General features: G+C 31.9%; 3 protein-coding genes across 8 annotated transcripts; 1 reads left to right on the forward strand and 2 right to left on the reverse strand.

Annotated features, from left to right (window-relative positions):
- Nucleotides 1-945: 945 nt before the first annotated feature.
- On the forward strand, nucleotides 946-5490 carry LOC133036337 (golgin candidate 2). The gene is made up of 10 exons (XM_061112961.1): nucleotides 946-1146; nucleotides 1343-2404; nucleotides 2887-2997; nucleotides 3181-3240; nucleotides 3628-3685; nucleotides 4045-4097; nucleotides 4223-4309; nucleotides 4600-4725; nucleotides 4870-4917; nucleotides 5015-5490. Exons 1-10 carry the CDS (start codon nucleotides 1093-1095, stop codon nucleotides 5378-5380), a joined length of 2025 nt encoding a protein of 674 aa, XP_060968944.1. The 5' UTR covers nucleotides 946-1092; the 3' UTR covers nucleotides 5381-5490.
- An 806-nt stretch (nucleotides 5491-6296) lies between these two features.
- Nucleotides 6297-10725, reverse strand: LOC133036336 (septin and tuftelin-interacting protein 1 homolog 1). Of its 5 annotated transcripts, none has more exons than XR_009686994.1 (4): nucleotides 7920-10724; nucleotides 7086-7170; nucleotides 6837-6958; nucleotides 6297-6560 (listed from the first exon to the last, which is right to left on the reverse strand). XR_009686994.1 is itself a non-coding variant. In XM_061112960.1 (2 exons), exon 1 carries the CDS (start codon nucleotides 10544-10546, stop codon nucleotides 7940-7942), a length of 2607 nt encoding a protein of 868 aa, XP_060968943.1. In that variant the 5' UTR covers nucleotides 10547-10725; the 3' UTR covers nucleotides 6600-6958; nucleotides 7920-7939. The 5 variants fall into 5 exon arrangements, 1 of the variants encoding a protein (XP_060968943.1); XR_009686993.1 differs by having other exon boundaries at nucleotides 7072-7170; XR_009686995.1 differs by lacking the exon at nucleotides 7086-7170 and having other exon boundaries at nucleotides 7920-10725.
- Nucleotides 10726-13867: 3142 nt separating this feature from the next.
- LOC133036338 (uncharacterized protein C594.04c-like) lies at nucleotides 13868-18407 on the reverse strand. 2 transcript variants are annotated; one of them, XM_061112963.1, is made up of 10 exons: nucleotides 18082-18407; nucleotides 17903-17972; nucleotides 17186-17253; nucleotides 16181-16242; nucleotides 15510-15591; nucleotides 15204-15437; nucleotides 14878-15006; nucleotides 14734-14795; nucleotides 14537-14653; nucleotides 13868-14089 (listed from the first exon to the last, which is right to left on the reverse strand). In XM_061112963.1, coding segments are annotated over exons 1-10 (876 nt in total). In that variant the 5' UTR covers nucleotides 18133-18407; the 3' UTR covers nucleotides 13868-14088. The 2 variants fall into 2 exon arrangements, with proteins under 2 accessions (XP_060968946.1, XP_060968945.1); XM_061112962.1 differs by having other exon boundaries at nucleotides 13868-14095.
- Between the last annotated feature and the right edge of the window lie 533 nt (nucleotides 18408-18940).

Here is an 18940-nt window from a genome sequence, read left to right on the forward strand (position 1 = left end):
ATACAGAATATAATTTTAAACAAAATTAAAATTTTTTTTGTACCTACAATTTTTTTTTTAATTTTTTATTTGTTATTTTATTTATATTAATTTATTTTTGAAGATATAAAACAACAATAATTTATTTTATTTTATTGTTAGTTATGTAATTTTTTTAATAAATATTAAATAATTCAATATTGAAAAGGAACCAATTTAAAATAAAATTTGATTTAAATAACTGGCCCAAACCAAACCAAGATACACAATAAAAAATACAAACTGTAAAATTTGAAGAAAATATAACATGCCCCATCTTTATATTAAGCACATTAAAAATAATACTAACCCAACAAATCTCTCCACCAACCCTATTAAGAAGGTTTATATATGTATTTATTATATATTTATGTATCATATAATTTATATCGCTATTTAAAAAATTTAAAGTTCAAACTAATATATTTCTTTTACGGTAATTAATTTAAATTTTGAATTAAATCTATATATATTTATCTCACATTATTACAATTAACTAAAAAAATAATTGAATGTAAACATAAGAAAATTAATTCAAAAATATTAGGAGTGAGTTTGGACAAGTTAACCGAACCAAAAATACCAATTTTATTATGCTAATTACTATTTTTGTTTTTTTTTTAATTGGACAGGTTGCATTTAAATTTTTTATAACTGTAGCATAAACCGACCAAACAAAACCACATACACGCCATGTATTATGAGCAAAATAGTATAGATTGAATTGGATAAAACGCAATACTACTACTCCTCTTTTACATAATCTTCCCTACATGACACGTGTAGTAAGTTAGTCTGTCATTCTCTCTCCGTGAACGCCAATCGTATGTATTACGGCGAAACCAATCGCTCACCGTCTCGTCATTTTAGCGTGATCAAAGTCCCTTTCTTCTCCACCGAAAACGCTGCGTTTTGCTAAAATACGCATCCTCTAATATCAAAAAAAGTCTCTTCTTCTCTTCTCAGAACGCTGCGTTTTGCTAAAATGCGCACTCTCTGATTCTTCTATACTTTCTATTCGGCAAAAAAAAAAAAAACCAGACTTTGACGAAGGAGAGCTGCAGTAGAACAACTATGGCGAATTGGATCTCTTCCAAACTCAAAGCTGCAGAAAGCATTCTTCAGCAGGTCAATTTCTCTTTTCCTTCTTCTTTCTTATATCAAAAAATTTAAGAAAATGAAATTATTTTGTTATTATTTTCCTGTTTGGTTCCCGAGAAAGCACGGGAAACTAGAGAGAAAGCTGTTTAATTTCGGTTCCAATAGGAGTTGATCTGTCATTTGATTGTATGTTTATTTAGTAATTTTGGAATGTGTGATTCAGATTGATCAGAAAACTGCGGATTCGCTCAAGAAAAATGAGAAATCCCAAATTGACGAACTGAATTTCGATAGTGAAATCAAAACCGGAGCTAGTTTGCCTCTAAAGGACCAATTCAAGAAGAAAACTCAGGTAAACAGTGATTTTCATGGAACATTACGTAGTGATCCGACTAGTCTTAAGAGTCTTAGTGTTAGTAATAGCAAGAATGAGAGTTCGAGTTCACCTAAAGAGGTTTTGGATAATACTACGAAACCTAAAACAACTCTTAGCGATAGTGATTGGACTCAACTCCTTAGTACTCCAAATCCGCCTACAACAACATCTGGTTCCTCTAGTCGTGGTAATGGACATTCTGCTATTCGAGGTTTGAGGAAAGATGGGAGGCGGTATGGTGGTGCTGCTCCGGTTTCAGCTGGATCAGAGGTTAGGAGGAATCAGAAGAATAGTAAGAGTGTTTCGAAGCCGGTTAGGAGAACAAGTAGTGTGGAAGAACACAAGTTGAATGGGAAAGCCAGTGATGGAGATGATCCCGGGTTTTCAGATTCGACAATGAGATCTTCCAATGCTAAGGTGGAGAGTGATGATGGTGGTAGTAAGATTTCTGAAAAGCGAGAAGTTGATAAGGGAAATGAAGAAAGTAATAGAATTTCGAGTTTGAAGACATCTTTGCTATCAGTAAATGAAAACCGTATTGCTCAATCTGAAATGGTGTCAACTGTGGAGAAAGTTGATATGGAAATGGGGAGTTCTGTAACGAGGAAACATGATTCTAGTAATGTAGCTTCGAGAAGCTCTACATCTGATGATCTAAAGAAAAGTACTTCTTCAATGAGTTATGAGAGCTCTGATTCTAGATCGGATTCTGGTTCGAGTTCTGATTCTGAAGATGAACGGGAGAGAGAGGAAAGGAGAAGGAGAAGAGAAAAGATTCTAGCTGAAAAGGCTGCAGCTAAAGCTGGGGAGGCTATCAAGGAACGGGAAAATATGGTTGCCAGATTGGAAGGAGAGAAGCAAAGCTTAGAGAAGATACTTGAAGAACAAACCAAACAGCAAGCACAGGAGGTAAAATTTTCCTGGTTTTTTTGTTGATAATTTTTTCTTTTAATAGAAACAAACATTTTATTAATATGGAGAAAATACAAGGAAATTATATGGTGTAAAACCCACAATAACAGAGAAAAAAAGACTAGGATTTTACAACAGACAATTTTAATATTTGCACCATATAGAGAAGATTAGGTTGCATCGATATTCTTAATATTGGCACCTGATTATGTTGATGAGGTTCGTTTGAATAATTTATTAGAATGGTATTTGGGGAAGAATTTGATATTATTGTATGTACTAGTGTGAAGCATAAAGCATTGCTGTCTTATGAAAAAGGTATTCTGCATCATAATACAAGCTATTTTTTGAAATACTTTGTGCATTTTTAGCATTGCTAGCCCAAACATTGATTCAAAATGTTTTGTTTGAAACTTGTCAAACATTGATTCAAAAGTTTTGCATTCACTCTGTACTTCTTTTTCTTTTCCATCGTCTAGGCTTCGAAGCTGCAATTAACTATGATGGAGACAATGGAAGCTGTTGAGTTAGAGAAGCAAAAACATAATAATACAAGAATGGAAGTCTTAGCTCGATTGGCTAAACTTGAGGTATTAGAAATTGTTTTGCCTGCTAAATTTATGCATTCTTTTCTTCAATAAAATGCATCTAAATTGTCATATTTTTCACTTCTTTTGCTATTTTTGGCAATTGATTCTTTATAAAGTTTAGGCAACACATATATTTTTGTTGACTTTGTTGTTAGTGGTTACTAAAGGTGAAAAGTGTTGCAGACTGCGAATGCAGACCTCGCCAGATCTCTTGCCAATGTGCAGTGGAATCTTGAAGTAGAGGTATGATTAAGATGCTTAACTAATTTTCCTTTCAAACCTGTCATGTTATTTCATTTGTTCTGAGCAATAAAAATAAACTAGTATGAATTTTTTTTGAAGGTTTGAGATTGTATGTATGGGATGTGAGAAGGTTTTTGACTCACACAAGGACATTTATTTGTATATCAATCTTATAAAGCTTTTAGTAAATTATAGAACTATAACTATTGTAGAACAAGTGCAAATAACAAGTTTATTATTTATTAATTGGCATTTATTTATTGCAATTTCTTTAGTTTAAGTAAATAAAGTACCAGTAAATAAATAAACACGGTACTCTTTAAATCATCCCGATCGTTTTATTTGTGCATTCACTAATTAATCGCACATACTCGACAATTTCAATAGGCTAATGAAGTGGCTGAAATTCGACAGCAAATTGAGTTGAAGGAAGTGAACAATGAAGGTATGATATGTTTTATAATAAAATAATAAATAAAAGCAATATGGTGTTGTACTTGTAGCTGCATCTTTTTTCAGTTGAAAAATAATAAGAGTAGAAATGATCAAGTAATAACCTTATAGGTGAGTGGTTTTCTTTTTCTTTACCCATTGTTTTGGTCTAATTTGTTGTTTCATTTACAAGTACAATTTCACTTATTCTTCCTTGTGTGGTTTTCCGACATCAAAAAAACTTTTAGCTTCCCTTTCTATGAGATTTCTGTTATGTAATACACAATATCACTTGTGCTGATATCTTTTGTTTTTCTCAAAGTTGGCTTATAAACACGCCCTATAACATATAATTTCATTATCTCCTTGTAGAACTCCAAAGAAAGATTTCTAGAAGTCATTGGACCGGGACATCTTTGAAGAAAGTAAGTTGGATTTTGCTTGTCAAGATATTTTGATAATTTGGTTGTGTTAAAAGATGGCTAATCTTCCATCACTTTTTGTATGAAATGGTTTCGTAGTCCTTAACATGACGATTTAAAAATTGCAGCTTGCAGCCTCAAAAGGAGTTGAACTTGAGATACTGGAGGCAGAGTACTCTTTTGTGATTGATAAAATTGGAAAGTTACAAAATAAGGTTTGCATTTCATGTTTGTTTGTTATTCACTTTCTTATGTGCATACGTCTAATTGTTACAGATTGTGATTCATGGATCTGTTTTCGGTTTATATTTTTTCTAGCTATGCTGAAAATGGTTTTCCTTAAGTATTGTGTCATTGCATGTTCTTGGAAACCTCTCATGTATGAGTTTGTGTTTGGTTCCACACCTGGCTTTTCCGAATGTGGTTATTCCTTTTATACTATATTTTTCGGAATTGGATTCTTTATCGACAACAGCATTGTTAATAAAACGATTGTGTTTTTCAGGCAAAGCAGCTGGAGCTAAATATTGACATGACTAGGAGAGAATTGGAGGAACCGACAGAAGTCGAGGTTGAGCTAAAACGCAGGCTTAACCAGATGACCGACCATTTAATTCAAAAACAAGCACAGGTTTCACACTTTAATCATATACTTATTTTCAATTCAATCCCATAAAAGATATAAAAGTAGTTATTGCAACTGAATCAAAATTAAATCCAAGATGGATCTCATTAATTTGCAAAAAATCTTATATTTATATTTTGCTTCAACCAGGTTGAGGCTCTTTCATCAGAAAAGGCTACTATTCTATTCAGAATTGAGGTATATTACTCTTTTCTATACAAAGCCAGCAAATAACTTGAACCGAAATTCAGAAGAAACTCGGTATAATCTGTGATCGTGTTTGTGTATCCTTCAGGCAGTTTCAAAGATGCTCGAAGAAAACAAATCAATGGCAGATTTCTCCAGTTCATCATCATCGAGGGACTTAGAATCGGGACAATGGGAGCTCTCGGATTCAAAGTTGAAGCCTCTAATCGAAGACAAAATCCGTTCAAGCAAGAAGCATTTGTATTCATTGGTACAACAGTTCGATGCTATATTCTTGGCGGGAGCGGTGTTCTTGAAGAGGAATCCAACCGCGAAAATGTGGTCGTTGGTTTACCTTGTGTGTCTACACTTGTGGGTCATCTACGTTCTCATGTTGCATTCTCAACCGTCGGATGAGTCGGTATCTGCTGTTGTTTTTTCGTTGGAAAATATCAACAAAACTTCGGCTTTATAATTTGTTGAGTTTAATTTCGTTGAGAGTTAGTTAGTATTCATTGTACAATACATCTACTTATTTGTGTATCAATCAAAAGTATATATATTAATAAGATTGGATTGAATATAGTGTTTTGTAAAGAAAAAGAAAAGAAAAAAAAAACTAACTTTTTATTATTTTATTTGAATTGGAAAAAATAAAGAAGCCAACAAGATTTTGTTATCTTTTTCAAATTTTACCTCCGAATGCTTAAAATCATTTTTTAAAAAAATAAAACAAATCAATTTTGAAGAAATTTTTTTATGAAAAGCAAATAATGAAAATTTAATAAAATGTACGAGTGACAATTCAGTGAGATTTTACAAGTTTAACATGACACGAAAATTATAAAGATTGTGTTTGTGCTTTATAAATTTTTTGTGTCACAGATCATGTTCATATCAACCATTTAAAATAAATTTAAAAATTTCAAACAATACGATTAACACTAAAAATAACAATTTAACTTACAATCCCCAACATGACATGAGATTTTGAGAGTTCAACACGACATGAAATTTATTCGAATTGTGTTCGTTTCAATATTTTATAAATTTTTCACGTTACGAGTTATGTTTGTGTCAGTAATTTTAAGACACGCCACCACGTATAGTCACCCCTAATAAAATTGTTTGTTCAGTTATTTCAAATATAATCAATGAGTATTATAATTTGGGCATCACATTTTTTTCTTTTTTTCTTCAATTAACCAATTACATTAATTTCAAATAGACTCACTACTTTATGAGTAACGTTTTAGGCATTACATATATTGTTGCTCATAATTTTATTTTATTTTCAAAGCATACTATAAAGTGCCAAACAAATGCCTAAGGTCCACATTTTTCTATTTTTCTTTCAAAAAAAAAATTAATTTTTCTCCTTGGCAAACAAATAGAGATTGAATTGTATTATTTTATGACATGTCAATTGTCCACCAAAGGCTTATTTACATTTACATCATAGAATGAATTATATTAGCTGCACATATCAAACTCTTTTTTCTTTCTTTCTTTCTTTTTTATGTGGTTGAATGATCTTAAATTCTAGTATAGTATCATATCCACAATGAATTTGGTGATTCAAAGCCAAATAAAGCATTAAATTGTACAATAATCCATCCATACTCATCTTTAATCCATCTTCTCCCATAGCATTTCTATAAAATAATGCCCAAAATGAAATTCAGGAACAATAATGAAGATGAGAAAAGCCAATGGATAATTTAGTTGGGATTGGAATAGTGAACAAAAAAAAAAAAGAAAAAGAAAAGCAATTATCTCATTCTCATCCATATATTTTTCTATTATATGAATGTAGAAGCCAAATAAATGTTTTACAAGTGCAAAATCTGCATGTAACAGCCTACATAATACAATTTTACAGTGAGGTTTTTCATGGTGTTCATATTTTTAATAGAATTTTATGAACTCACAAGTTTAGTAGCCCTGCATGATGAGCGAGAATAGCAGCGACCGAAGAGGAGGAGAAAACTTCTCTTGAACCGCGATGACAGGACGAAGCCTATACATTTGTTGGGGCAGTGGAAATTGAGGGCTGAAATGCAAAATAATAATGTTAAAGACACTCAGTTTCTTCTTTCATAATCACTAGAAACAGATATAGTAAATCACAGAAGGAGAAGACATGAAAAAAGATGAAGTTATAACCTAAGTTTTCTTACAGGTCCTCCTGTATATCGAGCCACATTTTCGAACTTCTTATGTGAAGATTCCAACAGAAGACCGAATCCCCCACCGTAAGAAAATCTAAGGACAGGCATTGGTCAAGGTTCCAGTTATCGTGACAGACGAAAAAACAATAAATTGCTACAAATGTTGGAATTTTGTTAAGAAAATATAATCTCTAAAGTAAAGATATATGATAGATATATCTCAGAAAGCTTTCATGAAACCAGCTTAATAACATTCCTAATACACAAATAGTTTGTTTGGTACGATGTATTAAACCATATTGCATTGTATAGTATTATAGTAAATTGTGTTTTATATCATATTTTTACATAATAGTTATATTTTGATTTATGTCAAAAGATTATATATTTATATGCATATACAAATCAATACCAAACATGCTATTATATAAAAAAAATATGATATAAAGTTCAATTTAATATAATACTATACAATACAATACGATGCAATACGCCGTACTAAACGAACCCATAAAATATTAAAAACACAATTACTTTAGACATGAATTTCATTGCAACTTAGCAGACTCGTCACAATATATAGTATGGCTTTAAGCTAGTAATTAGGTACAAAAGTGAAAAGACTAAAGACAAACATAAGACAGCATGTAGTAAAACTAGTTTCAAGCACAAAAACCTGAAAATTTTCAAGAAAGTGTTCAAGGGGTTGATAGTAAAATTCTTACATATAAAAATGTCAACTAGTAGTGACAACATGATGATACAAGAAATTAAAAAGATTCAATTGAGGCAAAAATTGTATTGACTTGTTCATCTGGATATCTAATAAAGATAAAAGCTCACCTTTAAGCAAAATATATAACTCAGCGTCTTTTCGAATGAAAATTGTTGTGCAGAGCCATCAATTGTTCAAGAGATACCAAAGACCAAGCTTCCTCAGTTTGAGCATATAATCTTTGATTTAGAGAGTCCACTATAATACTTACATTCCCAAAGCCAAATATTTGGTGACCATTGTGCATTCTTCCATGTTTTGGTTTAAAAAGTAAGCCCTGTTGTTGTGCATAGGCCTCAACAACTTCTTTCATGCTCAACTCAGGGCCATCCATACTACTTGTGCCACCAAAGCTTGCAGCAGCAGCAGCTTGTTGTGCAGCAGCTTTTTGCTGAGCTTCAAACTGTCTTTGCTCGAGAGCTCGGAGATAGCTTAGATTTTCCTTTAAACCTGGTTGGACTACTTCCATACCTTCAACAGCCCTATTCATCATATCTAGACCACAGTTAATCTGAGACCGAATATTCTCATTAGATAAAAGCTCCTTGGGAATAAGTTCTTTCCAACCCAAAAACCACTTTGTAACCTCTTCAAAGTTCGGGTTTGAACAAAGCCAATGATACAAAACCTGTAGCCACTGTGGAAAGAAAAACTTCTCCAGCATATCAACCATAAGATGAATAGGTATAACAGAAGCCCACTTTATGACCCAATCAAACTGATCAAGCTGCTTTTGATTAGCAGGGTTCACCTGGAACTCTTGTAGGATAAGCTGTAATTTGGGAACTATGAATCTACGCATCATTTGTTCCCAACTGATTGAATCAAAAACAAATTTCCAAGGTGATAGTAAAATAAAAGCAGAACCATCACTAGGATGCCAAGCACCAAGAACATTACTCAATTTGGAGCGTATTGTTTGATAAACATCCTCCAACTTGTGTCCCAACAGTGGCAGCCATGGATGCACCCAGACATGGATACAAACAGTCTCCCGGTGTGGCTCCCATGAGTCCACAGCGCTCCTTAATTTCGGCATAACTACATCATCCAATATGGTATCTAGAACTGATGAAGGCAACAGCTTCTCCCAAGAGTCAATAAATCCAAGCATTGGTTCAGGGTGCCTAGCTTGCCAAGTATTGACGGCGGAGATTCTCACTGCGGGCACCACAACCTCAAAAATCAGCTGAGAATATGGAGAAGCCGAGTCCCATATATCCAATGATTCTGCTCCTTGAAGCAAAGCCTTCCAAGCAGATACCATCTCTAAACCATGAGACGGGTTCCGAAGAGGGTCCCAACCTTGAAACACCCTGATAAACAAAGGCAAAGCAAACGAGCAAGCAATAGACGACAAATTACACAGCTTATACTCTTCAGCGTATCTTCTTTGTAAATCACTAAAGCACTTTGCAAGTGAATCCAGAGTTAAGATTCCCATAGAATTCTCTTCTCCAATTCTGTCCAACACACCCATGATCTCCTCCATGCTATCTAATTGTTTCTTCTGTCTTGCAGCCTCAACTTCTAATCTTTCCTTCTCATCTTTCAAAGCCATTGCTGTATCCCTCTCCATCCTCAAATCCCTATCAATCTTCTGAATATCAACCTCAGTTAAATCCACTATCAACCTCACATTATGCTGAAGCTCAGGCATGGGAATATCCTCTTCCTTAGATCGTTCTTCAGCATTCAAATTCTCTAAATTCGTCACAACACGAACCTGAGGACCACGCATATCCAACACCCTCTGAACAACAACCTCACCACCACCTTGCTGCTCCTGCTTTTTAGCAAGCAATTCCTCAGCTGTAATGTAATCAATATTCTTCTTTTGTTTAGCTAAAGCCCGTTTCGACCAAAGCTTTTCCTTAGAGGGTTGAGTTGAAGAACCCAAAGACACAACAGCCATAGGCTTAGGCTTAGTCAATTCCTCTAAAGTTGGAACTTTCTCAGCCTCCTTGTAATCATTATATCCCATTCCCATATTCTTAGGCCTCAATTTAGCTTCAATTGGTGCAACAATACCTTGCTCATTCTTCCCAAGACCACCTCCTTTATACCCCATCTTCTCAAGTAACTTCATCCCAATACCTTTAGTATGTTTCTCAAAAACCCCAACATTCCCAACACCATCAGATTGGCGTTTACCACTCTGGTGAAATTGTTGTTGAGAATTACTATCATTCTGTTGAAGCAACTTAAGCCTCTTCTGTTGTTGTCTTTCTTTCTCTCTCCTCTGAGCACCTTCCATTATCTTCCTCCCAAAAGCAGTGGGTAAAAAGCTCTCACCTTCATCCTCCTTATCAACTCCTTCAACATTAGAAGACCCAAAACCCAGACCAAGACCGGCTCTTGGAGCAATACTATCTTCATGATTATTATTATCAGTATCAATAGCTTCTTTAGAGTTATTCTCAATCTCTTGGGTAGGCATAACTGTACCAGTGGATACGAAATTCACAGGCTTTGAGAGATTATTAGACTGATTACGATCCTTACCTCGACGCTGCTTTCTTGGATAATCATCATCATCGTCGTCGTCATCGGCAAAGACACCGTAAAGAGCATCGTCTTTGGTCTGAGTAGGTTTTTCTTTGCGCTTTCGGTAGTAGAATTCGCCCCCAATCCATTGAGCATCTTCGAAATCGTTGTCCATGCCGAATTTCTCCATCTCTTGATCCTCGTCCATTGCGAATATCTATTTGATTTTGTAGGTAAACCCTAAAACCCCAAATTAGGAATTTTCAAGATTAGGGTTTGGGGGAAAGAAGAAAGAACAGTATAATAATAGAAGAATCGAAGGAATGAAGAAAGGAACGAGTTTGGAACTGAGTCCAGACTCGGGACTCGGGACTCGGGAAGAGTTAGAGAGAGAAAATTAATGATAAAAAACATTTGATTTTTATTTTATTTATTTAGGACGGGGACAGAGGGAGAAAACTAAAAATAAAATTTATTTTAAAAGTTTAGATGTATAAAATTATTAAATTATCTAAAAATTAAAATATTACACATTATTTATTATTTATTATACTAATTATTATAAAAAAAACACAACTTTAAAAATTATAAAAATTACACTATTATATTAAAAAAAATACAAACAGATATTATAAATATAAAATATTAATAAATTAAACGGGTCTTTGTTGGGGCGGGGAGTTAACATTTGGGGACAAAAAATAATCATTGTCCCCGCCTTGTTCCCCATTTAGACGGGGAATCTCCGCCCTATTAGGGGCGGGTCCCCGGGAAAATGTGCATCCCTATTAGACCATCTCCAATAGAAAATTTAAAATTTGTGCTAAATTTAGCACAAAAAAAGAGTTTGTGTTTATTTAGCTCATTATTTATAATTGCGCCCCAATGCACCATATGTAAAAAAAATTGATTATATTGAAGGTTTAATATATTATTGAGAATATACAAAAATTATTATTTTTTATTTTTTTATTATTTAAATAATAGTAATATGGTAAATAAAGAATGAGTATTGCTATTGGGCACCATCTAAATGAGTCGTCCTACGATTAGTTAGAGATATTCTCTAAAAGTTATTACTTGAGACCCGATACTTAATTGTACAAATATTAATATGATATCAAGGAGTGTGCTAGGCACCATTGGTGCTTTTTACTTTTAGAAAAGAATGTAAAATTAGTAAACATCAATGAATCATAATAATTACTAACATTATAGTAAATAAAAAAAGTAACATTTATTGTGGGCTAAATTTGACACAATGCATATATTGTGCAAAATTTGACACAACTTTTAGCATGTGCTAAATTTAGCACACTTTTTAAAACACCATTAGAGTAGTAATTTTTCTTAAGTGTGTTAAAATATAGTCATACACTAGGGGTGGGCATCATCCAATCCAATCCAATTAAACCGAACCGATCCAATCCAATCCAATTACAAAAAATTGGATATCCAATTACAATTGGATTGGATTGGATGCTAAAAGTTGGATTCTAATTGGATTGGATCGGTTATTGGATGTCAATCTCAAAATCCAATTAAAAACCGATCCAATCCAATTACATTTATACATATTAAAAAATTATTTATATAATAAAAAATATTAAAAAAATATAATAAATATTTATTAGATTTTTTTGTATGTTAAATTTATAACACTTGATTGTTTAGTGTATTTTTTTCATGATGTTTTGTTCTATTTTATTACTTAGAAATGTTATTGTTTTAATTATTTAAAACTTTTAGCTACAATACACTTGTAAGAATAATATATTTATGAAGTATTAAACTTAAATAAAAAGTGATACTTAGTTTTTTACGTATTTTTCTTTATATTTTTAAGCTAATATTGAAATTTAGGTGTGTAATTGGATATCCAATTAAAAAACCGATCCAATCCAATTAGTAATTGGATTGGATTGGATTGGATTTTGAGGTCTAATTCGATTGGATCGGATGATGATTTTCCAAATTCAATTACTAATTGGATTGGATCGGATGAGGAAAAAAAAGTTGAATTGGATCGAATGCCCACCCCTATCATACACCACATTTTTAACACTCCATTAAATATGCTCATAGTTGGATCTGGGTCAAAGTGGCAATGAGTGTTGAGATTTAGGTGCAAGTAAATGTAAAGTCTAAACCTAACTTATTTATTTATTGCATCAAAAACTAAAACTCAAATTCAATCTATTTATAATCACAGGCTTATATAAAGAATATTGCTTAAATTTTGTTAATACATCAGCTCATAAATATGTTTATACCATGTCTAACATATTTTTAAATCATAGATTATTATTGGTTTTGTGTTTTGTGGTTTTCTACTTTTTTTTTTGTGTTGATTGCTTTGGGCATGGTTGGTCGTATAATTATTTTCATTTATTCTGTTTTGAATAATAAGTTTGTAATTGCTTAACTTTTGTTAGAAGATTATTAGCTTATAGTCACATATGGGTATAATCTATTAGATGTGCATTTGAGATTTTACATTTTTTATACTTGTTAGAGACTTCGTAATCAATTATTTATTAGATTTTTAGTTGGAGTTGCTGTTAGATTTTTCTTCATTATTATTGTAACAGTTTGATAAGTTTATTTTTGATAATTTTACACTATGTGAGTTATCTTCATGTAATGGACTTTGTTCGATTTACCTATTAATGCTTTTTTTCTCTCAAAGAAAATAATATATATAACTATTTTATGATACAATTAAGAGCAATTAAAATTTCTTTTTTCTTGTAGGGGACAATTTAATTATACTAAAAATTATAATTTACATGTAATAGAGTATATATTTTTAAATAAGTCACTGTCGTATTATTTTTCAAGTTAGGTGTGTAAACTTAAAAATAATCAACTTAATAAGTCATGTCAATTCAAGAATGACTCAAACTCATTTAAAAAAAAAATCAAACTCATTTATTTCATGTGGGTTTCAAGTACAGTTCCGTTATTATATTAAATTTGTAACAAAACTTAGTTTTTGAATATGTTAAAAAAAAATTTAGAAGTAACTGATGCTACAAGTGACACAATAATTTAGAATGTGAGAATTATATATGTCCTAATTAAGATATTAATGGAATATAACTAGATAAATATTACAATTTAACTTATTAACTACTTATGCTGCTATAAAAAATATTAGATTTATATTGGTTACAAATTTAAAATTTTAAGTATTTATACTGCAAATATTTCAAAATAAAAATAATTTGCTCTCTAATAGTCCTTAGTGTGGCTGCACATGGACATGTTTTTCAAGTTTTGGGTTTTCATGCTTCGAGTTTTACAAAACTCTATACCAAACCCGCCCAATTTGGGGACCGAGTTTCCTAATTTCAAGTTCGGGTGTGTTCGAGTTCGGGTGGAACAGATGTAGGTGGGCATGGTCAGGGTGCGAATTAGGTTAGGCTAATTGAACTTTTTTTTTCTTTTTTTATGTGAAAAATTGTTAATAAGGTGATACATGGGTCTTAAAAATATATGTTTTGTCAATAAAAACCACACTTCTAAATTATGGAAATGGAAGGAAATACTTAGGAAAATTTAATGCAGTATTTACAAAATAGGGTCAAAAAACAAATAGAGAAATAACATAAAATATGTCTAGTCACCCAATTTTGAAAACTCTCCAACCAATCAATAGCTAAAATTTGAAGCAGTAAATACATAAATGTACAATGAAATGCACTAACTCATCTTCTTCAATCCCTCACTTCCTTCTCTTGAGCTGGTTCTATACCTTGCACATATGGTAAATGCCTTAAATAAATAAGAAATAATATTTAATCTATACATGTTTCTCACATCACATATTTGAATATATTTTCTCGAGTTTATACTGTTTTATACTTGAAGAAATATTAAAAGACACCAATGATATCCAATACCACTACAAGATGTCATAGTTATTAGTGTAGTTAAATATCAACTTTCACATATTTTATTTTAATAACTATTGCAAAATATCTAACTGATACCTAATAACAATGCTCTTTTGTCTAAATTCTAGATATTCAACACACTTTCTTGTAATAAAAAAACCCGAATCAAGAAATCACATGACAAAATACGAGAAAAAAGTGTGAATACAAGTATTTGAAATAAAAAAAGATGTAAAAAAAAGTAGCAAGTTTATGGTAGAAATTTTCCCTAAGTAATTTACAAATCTTTGTAGACTCACCAGTTTTGCCCTTCTTGGGGAAAATTTCGATTGTAGAGAGGAAGCTCAAAGAGGAAAATTTTCTTGAACCACGATGGCAAGTTCCCGTAAACTTGTGGAGGCAGCGGAATCAGAGGGCTGAAATGAACAAAAAAAGTGTCAAGAACTCGGTTTTCTTAAACACAACAGAGAGAAAGTAAAAATGAAGGGTAACTAACCTTGTTGTTTTCTTATAAGTCGCGTATCCAGCCACATTTCCAAACTTCTTATCCGACGAGGCCTAATTTCGAAATGTACATGACTTCACAAACAAGTTCTACAAAGTAGTAAGTAGACCATGAAAAAAGAGAGAGTACACAAACCTCTAGCAATGGAATTCCGCTAATGAAAAGAAGCAACAAGGTAAGAAAGATAGGACCGATGATCACGAGCCACTCTGCACCGTCTAGTATGGGAGTTGACGCCACAAAAATCCCCCACCATAAGAAAATCTAAGCATAACACATTTGTCAATGTCACAAAACACATATACCGAAAACAATTGCAGCAATAGTAACAAGAACTACGAGCAATACAGTGAGTAGTCTTATTAGCAGATCGTTGTACATCCAATAAAATTCCCAAGTAACTTTTGAAGATACATAATTTGTAGCAATTTAGTGGCATGAGAATACTACTAAGTACTAACCTCTCCAAAGTAATTCGGATGGCGAGTGTATTTCCACAACCCGACATTGCACCACTTCCCTCTATTTTCCGGGGCGTTTTTGAATTGTAATTTTTGTTGATCTGCTGTGGCCTCAATTAAAAATCCTATAAGCCAAATGATCCAACCAATTATGTCTGCAGCTTCAAAAGATGGTTCTCTATTGCTAGCATTAACCACTGTAACGGGTAAACTCACAGTCCACACCCACACAGCCTGTAAAAAAGACGCGAGTTTTAGTTGCGAAAAAACTTAGTCAGAAGGTGAAAAGAGAGAAATTTTACAAACCTGAAATATCCAGAAAACCGCCAATTTCCCCAGATTTTGACGCATTTCATCGAAACGCCTATCCTCGCCCCATTGTAAAATCCTGGTCAATGCATTTAGAATAGATAACAAAATCAAGATTGTATTTAGTATCAGAAAATCAACAGCCTATAAGCTACATTATAAAGATAATTGACTTCAAAACATAATGAATCAATAGAAAAGAAATTCTTCCATCTAGCAGTTGACATACTAGGAAGAATCAATGTTTTGGAGACGAAAAAGAAGAAGCCAAAATGGCTATAAAACATAGCACAGAGTGGAGGGAGATCCACAAGGTCTAGTTTCGTTCAAGTAACAGATAATAGCCAATTGAAAGGATCTTCTTATCGATCCAGATATCATCTTGAGAATTCAGAATATCACATATTAATCAATCAAAAAGAAATTTTACAACTAAAAGAAAGATCAATTTTTTGGTATCCTTCCTTTCTTCAAACAAAACGACTAGAAATTGAACCAAACCGATTCCCTAAACGTCTTTCTGGGTATTCACGGAACATGAGAAGCGATGAAAAATAGAAATTCTATGCAAAAGAATCCAAGTTGCTGAGATATGATAGTTTCTTAAAATTTACAAAATATCAAAGAGAATCTGTGGATAAACAAGAAATAAACATATCAGCTTTTACCTTAACAATAAAAACAGTCCAAGGCGAAGACCCCATACTACTACCAGACAACTCAAAACAACCTGAAAGAAAGAGCTGACAAAGTCATATACATGAATGAAGTGATAAGCTTGAATTGAAGGACAATCTAACAAAACATCATTTTGCAAGTAAACAAAATCATATTAGGCCTTAATGTTAGTCTCACTCATTAGAATTATGGAGGCCGAGTTATCAAGTCCTTAGTGGTTGTGTTCAGTGTTTCTAAATTTGTGTCTTCTAATTTGGTTGGCTAGTTTGGATTATTTGTTAGTTTAGCCTATAAAAACAGAGAGCATGATATTCCGAGCAGAATGTCTCTTGCCAGCCAAGCAGTACCCTCGGCCCAAAAAGACGCCGAGAGATTTGGGGATTTAATATTTGATTAGCCTTGTAAGAGGAGAGTGAATTTTGTGTGAAATATTTCGAGTAAAATATTACTCGGGGAGTTTACCAAGTTTCTCGAATAACTTAGGATTTTGTATTTGTTCTCGCTCTTATCAATCAACTACCTTTTCGTAGTTCTTTCAAGAACTGAATTGGAGCACAAGTGTGTATATCATTGTCACAATAATCTGAACACACAAGTTCAAGTCAAATAAGGCAACACAATAAGAACATCTCCAATCATGCTCGATAAACACATTTCTCAGCTCACACAAGGAGTTAAGGCTCAAAAAAATGAACTCCAAGTGGTTCTCTATAACTTTAGAGACCTCCCTTTACTTTTCTATTATTTATTATTTCAATGCCAATATTTATTCAATCAGCTCCAACAGCACAAAGGACTAGGGTTTAATTACAGATGCAAAATTGAAGCTAAAGAAATTCAAGGAAAGCTTTATTAGGGGAAAAAGAATAAAACTTTACCAACTGAAAATGACTTAAAATTCAATTACTATGTCTCAATCAAGAGAAGCATAATAGATAAGTAAGTTTCATGAATTCAGATAATTTGTACATTGGAAAGAAAGAAAATATTAATACCTGTCTAAAGTGCCATGAGCCCTTGACCACCAGAGTCAATACAGCAAGTATGATAAAGTTAGTACTTCCTATGAAGAAAAAAGATAATAACCCAAAATTATATTCATAAACTGAAAGAAGAAAAACACACAAAAAAAAATTCATATTCATAGCTTAAAAATTCATTCTTAAAGTGAAGTTTTTTTGAACATGTTTTGTATCTAATTCACTTCTCTTCAGTAAATTAGTATAACAAACTCTCCAATCCCATCAAATTCTCAATTTTAGTTCTCAAATCCCCAAAACCAATCAACTTAAATAAAACTTAATAAAATATATATATGAATAATCAGAAAAAAATTCATATTCATATCTTAAAAATTCATTCTTTCAGTGAAGTTTCTTTGAACATGTTTTGTATCTAATTCACTTCTCTTCAGTAAATTATTATAAAAAAGTCTCCAATGGGCATATTCTCAATTAAATCTCAAATCCCATCAACCAATCAACAAACAAAAAATTTTAAAATATATAAAAGAAGAAAAAAATCATATTCATATCTTAAAAATTCAATCTTTAAGTGAAGCTTTTTGAACTCATTCTGCATCTTCTACAGTAAATTATTTTGACAAACTCACCAATCCCATCAAATTCTCAATTAGTTCTCAAAATCCCAGCAACCAATCAACCAAAATAAAATTTAAAAAAAATCAGAAAAAAATTGATAGGAAGAATTACCAGCAAAGTCAGTGACTTTATCAATTTTGAGAAGAGCAGTGACTATGAAGAAGAGCAACTGATATCCCACCTTTTGAAAACACAAAACCCCAAAAAAAACAAAATTAATAATAAATAAATAATCAAAAGAAAAGAATTTAAAGAAAAAAAAAGAAAGAAGAAGAAGAAGAAGAGTTAACTGTAACAATGGCAGTAAGGCCTAAGAAATGGGAGTCAATTACAGTGCCCATTATGAAAGAAAGAAACTTTTAGGATTTTTGGTATAGAATGGAATAGAATAGTATTAATTAACTGAATTTTTTTGTGTGTGATTGGGTTTTGAAACTTCTTTGGCTATATATATGGGAAATAGAGAATTGTGTGGTTGATATTTGAACACCATTACATATATATATACATATATATATATATATATATATATGCTTTGCTTCTTCTTTCATCAAATTTTGTATTGTTGAAGAGAACCACTTGCTTATTATTATGTTCAAACTTTGCAAATATTATTTAGTCAAAAGAAAAGAAAAAAAGAAAAGCTTTTTTAAAAGGGGTTAACTCCTTTGAAAGGTATACACTAATGTACCATATTTGACATTAAAAAAAAAATAGTATGATTTTCTTCTAGATATTTTATAAAAGTATGAGAAATACCAAATAATTTATAATATAAAAAATAATGTTCAAATAATTTATTTTACACATCTAAAATAAAATAATAATCATACGTATAATATACTGAACATTAATAGTAATATTATCCAAAATTTTAGTGAAAAAGTAATATTTTTAAGTAATAAAAATTAAGAAATTATTTCATAAAAAATATAAATTGACACTTTATTTACAAAAATACTTTCATAAGGTGTAGACAATATTTATACATTTTATGTAATTTTAATTATCAAAATACCACTTACATTATTACTTACACCAACAGACGATGGTTGCAGGATGGTTATATCAGACGATAGTTGCTGAGTAGTTGGCCGAAAGTTGCATCAGACGAAAGTTTCTGGGTAGTTAATGGGTGGTTGGCCGAAT

This window comes from Cannabis sativa, chromosome 3 (assembly GCF_029168945.1).
Source record: "Cannabis sativa cultivar Pink pepper isolate KNU-18-1 chromosome 3, ASM2916894v1, whole genome shotgun sequence".
NCBI lineage: Eukaryota > Viridiplantae > Streptophyta > Magnoliopsida > Rosales > Cannabaceae > Cannabis > Cannabis sativa.

Coding starts and splice junctions, on each gene's coding strand:
- LOC133036338 (XM_061112962.1), bottom strand. CDS start 18,132: ATGGGCACTGTAATTGACTCCCATTTCTTAGGCCTTACTGCCATTGTT. Junction 17,254..17,902: donor TAAAGTCACTGACTTTGCTG/GTAATTCTTCCT, acceptor TTTTCTTCATAG/GAAGTACTAACTTTATCATA. Junction 15,438..15,509: donor CGGTTTTCTGGATATTTCAG/GTTTGTAAAATT, acceptor TCTTTTTTACAG/GCTGTGTGGGTGTGGACTGT.
- LOC133036336 (XM_061112960.1), bottom strand. CDS start 10,546: ATGGACGAGGATCAAGAGATGGAGAAATTCGGCATGGACAACGATTTC.
- LOC133036337 (XM_061112961.1), top strand. CDS start 1,093: ATGGCGAATTGGATCTCTTCCAAACTCAAAGCTGCAGAAAGCATTCTT. Junction 2,998..3,180: donor CTCGATTGGCTAAACTTGAG/GTATTAGAAATT, acceptor AAAGTGTTGCAG/ACTGCGAATGCAGACCTCGC. Junction 4,726..4,869: donor TAATTCAAAAACAAGCACAG/GTTTCACACTTT, acceptor TGCTTCAACCAG/GTTGAGGCTCTTTCATCAGA.